This window comes from Anarhichas minor, unplaced genomic scaffold, assembly GCF_050575085.1.
Source record: "Anarhichas minor isolate MPS153535 unplaced genomic scaffold, ASM5057508v1 ptg000139l, whole genome shotgun sequence".
NCBI lineage: Eukaryota > Metazoa > Chordata > Actinopteri > Perciformes > Anarhichadidae > Anarhichas > Anarhichas minor.
Window position 1 is genome coordinate 115001 of NW_027466585.1, and position 5916 is coordinate 120916.

Genomic DNA, 5916 nt, shown 5'->3' on the forward strand with positions numbered 1-5916 from the left:
ACAAGGTTTTCAAAATAAAAGTTGTAATATTTTTTAATACATACTGTCCTGTGTTAGCTGGTGATGCTGGTTGGGAACATGTATTTATATTCAGGTGTAAGAGACAGTAGAGATGTTTAGTGGTGTGTTAGTGTGAGGTTCTACTACAGTAGAGTTTATAGAAACACACAAATCAATGTTCTGCTGTGGACGTATTCTAGACTCCTAAAAGAATCAGTTTAAGTTTTAAGCTTCATTCAGAATGTTTTCACCTCTTTACCTTTCTGTTAGAGAACTGAAGCTGTTATCTTTGATCTCTACAAACACACCAGACTCCATTGAGAAACCAGTGATTGTAGAACTCAGAACTCAGGAGTTGCTGCTCTACTGACCTTTGTGACGAACAGAACTCCATATTTCCTTCTCCTGTCAATCTGCTCAGGTTCCTCTTCAACCCGTCCTCCTGTCTGGACGAACACATGCTCCAGTTCAGGTTCCTGGGCATCCTGATGGGCGTGGCCATCCGCACCAAGAAGCCCCTGGACCTCCACCTGGCCCCGCTGGTGTGGAAACAGCTGTGCTGCATCCCGCTGATGCTGGAGGACCTGGAGGAGGCGGACCTCCTCTATGTGCAGACGCTCAAAAGCATTCTTCACATTGAAGACGGCGGCATCACCGAGGAGAACTTCCATGAGGTGGGAAATCCCTTTCTTGATTCTTTTATTTATATATATATATATATATATATATGAGATTAAAGTCAGAATGTTGTGATACTTTACTTTGAAGGACATTGAAGCTGTGAATTGGTTCCATTTTGATTTCATTTCTTTTATCTTATTTTTGCCCATCTATCCCGACTCTTTTCATAAGAGTATATGTAACTTAATTATTTGATATAGATACATATTGTATACCCACATTTAAGGATCTTTAATGTTTTTGTTTGTGTGTATTTCAGTAAAAAAAGAACATTTTAAATGTCGAGTCTTGTTCGATCTCTAGTTTAGACTCTAAACATTAAAGAGGAGATGCGTCAGTATTTCAAACTCTCTAATTGAACAAGTCGACTCTTCATTTAACCACAGAGAGGATTCTCAAAGGAGAGAGAAGGTGACATGTATTCACAGCTGCATATAGAGTCAGATTCATGACTCACATTTTATTGCATATAGAATCTCCTGCAGGCCTCGGCAGTCAATCCCGGTGACGCACCGCCGCCCCTCAGCTTCCTCGCTCATCACTCTGTGTTTAAACTTCATCTGAAAACAATAAACCGTCACCGTTAGCGTCCTGAAGGCTCACAGGGAGGCTGATGATCGGCTACTTCTCTTCAGCCAGAGACGTCCTGCAGGAGCTGAGAGACGAGCTAATGATGCTAACGTTAGCTCAGCTGGTTTTTCTGATGACTAAAATCCTTCATCGAGTTAAAAATGAAAACGATCTAATGATCTGTCTTTAAAAAAGTGGCTTAAAACTGGATAAAAAGTCAATTTATGACGCTGCACAAAGAGGATATGACGCCACAGTGAAACGCACCGTTACCTCGATTACAGCTGCAGATTTCTCTGGTTTAGAAGTTGGAAACATTTATGTGGAAAAGCTACACATCTAACCTTTTAAACTGTCCCAAAACAAACACACGCTGCACCACGCCCAGTGAGCGCTGACAGTGAACACCAGTTGATCCTGTTAACAGCTGACAGTCGAACAATAACCAACCGAACGTTGGCCCGAATCAGCGCTCACATTTCAGACTCCGAACCGGTGTCGGAAACGTGCGTGAAGCCTTGTGAGAGCTGGATGTGAGCCCTGCTGGATGAGCACGCACACACACACACACACACACACACACACCACAGAAGGCCAACGTATCCCCCGGAGCCCCTCTTCTGTCCAAACTCGCCTCACGCAACCCCTCCACCGTGAAGCCCTCAGCGCTGCAGGAACGCCGGGGCCGCTGTCCATGCAGCGTGTCCTGCTGGAGACCTGGCCCTGCTCCCAGACTCTCAGGGGGGGGAGGGGGGGAGAAGCTGCTCCTCTGCTGGCTTTGGATTGAATTCTGCCAGACGAGCTGTCAAATGTCTCACCATGATATTATAATCTGTTGTTGACAGAACCGTGAATACGTGATTTAATTTGAGGGTTTTGTAGCCGATCTGTTGAATCGTTCATTCAGTCAAAGAGAGAAACGCTCTCGCTGACTGATTATTCAACAATTCCATGAAACTTTTGGTTTCTGTCTGACCATAGAGAGACTGAATATACTGACGAGAGACCAGTAACTCTACAGATATGAGCTCACTGATGAGTAACGAGAACTTTCAAACTACATTTGAGGTCATTTAAGCTCAGTTTATTCTCTCCGCAGTGAAGAGACACAGAATGATGTCATCATGGCCGCTGCATCGGGCTGCACCTCCGAGTGTTTGTAGCGTTTTAGAAGCTTTAGAAGAACTCTTAAAACTCTTCATTTGAATAAATATTTTGCAGCCAAATCAAATAGTTTACAGGATATTCAACCTTTATTTCTTTATGAGGCTTTTAATACTTGACTTCTTTATTTGCATGGCTTCTATCGGGACAATGATGAGTTTACAGATAATGATAATCCCTCCTCTCTATTGTGGAGGTCAGTTTATTACGTGTAGCCGGTTACACCTCCAGTCTGTTCATGTCTCTGAGTCACACTAGTTGTCTTTTGATTGAGTAGAAACGACTTCACGCTACGGCGCTGAGAGCGAGTACAGACGAAGCTTAAACCACCTTCACCAGAGTTCTCCTGTAAAAAACATCGCGGTCACATTTGACCTTTGTGACCACTGAGCTCAAACTGCCACGAACGACATAATAAATATTATTCAGAGAAACGAAAGAGATTTCAGAGAGAACGGAGAACAGGGAAGTCTTTAAAAGAAGAGTTCTCTCCAGATGAATTAAACATCATTCAACCTGAACGCTGCTTCTCTCTTCAGTTGTGACTCAAGACACCGGAGGTCCGGATGTTCATAATGTTGCAATAAAATGATATAAATCCTTAAATACATATGTAGCTGGAGAGATATGAGAGATATGTGATGCTGTCTGTTCAATGAGGAGGCTCTCGTGCATCGTCGTCTGTAGTCATTGTTGTGTCGTGTTTCTAGTCTCGATGAATAGTGAAACATGTTGCGTTACTCTCTGCCTCTCAGATGATTCCTCTGGATTCCTTCGTCGGGCAGAGTGCCGATGGAAAGATGGTTCCCATCATCCCCGGAGGAAACAGCATCCCGCTCACCTTCTCCAACAGGAAGGAGTACGTGGAGCGAGCCATCGAGTACCGGCTGCACGAGCTCGACCGACAGGTACACAGTCTGTGTACTTATACTCTGGCACAACTTGATCAAAGATGGTACTGCAGTACCAGAGTATTGGTACTCGTGCTGCAGAGTCTTTTACTTCAACACTTTTCTTTGCTTTGAGCACCTCAAACATTTATATTCACCTTCCCCCTCAGGTGGCGGCGGTGCGTGAGGGCATGTCGTGGATCGTGCCGGTGCCGCTGCTCTCCCTGCTGACGGCCAAGCAGCTGGAGCAGATGGTGTGCGGCATGCCGGAGATCTGCTGCGACGTGCTGAAGAAGGTGGTGCGCTACAGGGAGGTGGACGAGCAGCACTCCCTGGTGCAGTGGTTCTGGCAGACGCTGGAGGAGTTCTCCAACGAGGAGCGGGTCCTCTTCATGCGCTTCGTCTCCGGACGCTCCCGGCTGCCCGCCAACACGGCCGACATCTCCCAGAGGTTTCAGATCATGAAGGTGGACCGGGTGAGTCACGAGTCATGTTTAATGCATCGGTTACTCACCATATGCAGAACATGTTGAGGTTTGTGCAGCTGACATGGAAGAACAGAAACACACCTTTGTTTTTCTTTAAATCAGACGGTAAAGATGCAGACAGGAAACCGTTCAGCTGTCAGGACGTCTCTTTGTCCACTCGTATAACGATGTTTACCATCTCAATAGTTTAGGAAGCGCTTGCTTTGACATTTTAAACATCAATGTTGCCGTCGATCGTGTTCATTTCATTGTTGGAAGCTCAGTGAGGTCATCCTCTGTGTGAACAACAGGCTGTTAGTTAGAAACCCGTCTGATGACTTAACTGTTTGTTTCTGTGTGTGTGTGTGTGTGTGTGTGTGTGTCCGTCCGTCCTCCACAGCCGTACGACAGCCTGCCGACCTCTCAGACCTGCTTCTTCCAGCTGTGTCTGCCTCCGTACTCCAGCCAGGCCGTCATGGCCGAGCGGCTGCGCTACGCCATCAACAACTGCCGCTCCATCGACATGGACAACTACATGCTGTCCAGGAACGTGGACAACGCGGAGGGCTCCGACACGGACTACTGACACACACACGCACACATTTATACCCACGAGTGACGGGTGACTGTATTGTCTGAACACCATCGCTGCACCAGTCGAAGGAAAACTCCCGAGCAGGCGGGCCACTTTTTAAAATCCATTTTATGTACTTTAACATCACAGAGTTTCATTTCTCCTGGTGGTTTATTAGCAGTTTTTAAATGACACAACAATCCACGCGAGAAGTGTGTTTCGTGTTAACTCTTTGGTTGCTCATTACTCCACATCCCATTTTCAGGGTTTCTGCATGGAGGTTTGTTTATTAGTTTGGAAATGTGTATAAAATATTCAAGCAGGTGGCCGAAGAAAAGAATATTGTACATTGTGTAAAATGCTTCATTAGGAAAATGTTTTGCATAATATCCATATTTATTGTGTTCATTGCCGATGCCGAGTTTCCCAAAGCATTAAACAACAACAATAAATGCTGCACAACTGATCTGCTGTCGTGTGTTTGTTAAAGAAAGACGATCGTTTCCTCAGATTTCACATTTATTTCAGAAGTACAAAATATCACAAAGGCCGTCTCTCACGAGGAGAAACTATTTACACGAAGGAAAGAGCTTCCACACGTCTGAGTTTAGTGTGCAGACCGCCGGCTCCGGTTAAAGGAGAGGTTTGGGTTTCTATCTCAGTACTCTGAAAGACTCGGTCGCTGTGAAGGACTTTACACTCCATTCATTTGCATGTCAATATATTTTTTTCGGATGTTTTTGTCAAACGGCAAACTCTGTGAACCTCCGTTAGTTAATGAGTTAAACCAAAACAGCAGCATTAGATATAACGGACGACTAGAACAAAGATGTGAATTGTGTCCTCACAGCGTTTATGAAGATGAGTTATAGATTACTGTGAGTTTTGTATTCACATTAACTGAAATCCAAACCCATCGTTTAAATGGTGGGAGACGTTTGTAAACGTCCTCTCTGGGTCTGTGTGATTCTGTTCAGCGGCCTGAAAGAAGACAAACGGATCAAAGTCTTTAGTGTTGAAGGTTCCACTTGTTCGAGAAACGTTGCACCTTTAAAAAAATAAATAAAACAAAACTGCAGATTCCAAGCTAATTAAAAACAAAGACTTCTTTCCACATCATGGTATCTTCTGTAAAAGAAGGAAAAGCTGAGTTTAGTTTGTTCTGACCCGACAGGAACGGTGTCCTGACGGGGTCAAACCGTGTCGTTTCTGTCAGCATGAGGTCGAGGAATGTTTAAAAAAAAATCTAAAGAGAAGCAGATCAACCAAGGTGTCAAAGAGAAGAAGCCTTCAGCTCGTGAAATAAATCTGCCATCATAGTTTTAACCTCTGACCTCATTAGAAGATGAACTCAAATATTAGTGAAGACGTTTAACATTTGTTTTCTGACCCGTCGTTCACGTCTTCATCACACTCCGACTCTTCTGCTGGAGAACTTGACATCTGAGCGTCAATTAAAAATCAAGACGAACACAAAAGATGTAGAAGACTTTGAAACATGCTTTTTTTTAAGGCCTTGTAGTTTCTTCTGTGGAAGCCACGATGAGATCCGGTCTCACGAGGAGTCCTC

General features: G+C 44.5%; 1 protein-coding gene across 1 annotated transcript in view; it reads left to right on the plus strand.

Moving 5' to 3' along the window:
• The window catches only part of LOC142943544 (putative E3 ubiquitin-protein ligase HERC1), a 67418-nt gene extending 62606 nt beyond the window's left edge, over positions 1-4812 (plus strand). Inside the window, exons 74-77 of the mRNA XM_076085109.1 lie at positions 422-674; positions 3171-3323; positions 3476-3781; positions 4173-4812. Coding sequence (XP_075941224.1) covers positions 422-674; positions 3171-3323; positions 3476-3781; positions 4173-4358 — 898 coding nt within the window. The 3' untranslated portion in view covers positions 4359-4812. The remainder of the gene's footprint in view (positions 1-421; positions 675-3170; positions 3324-3475; positions 3782-4172) is intronic.
• The last annotated feature ends 1104 nt before the right edge of the window (positions 4813-5916 follow it).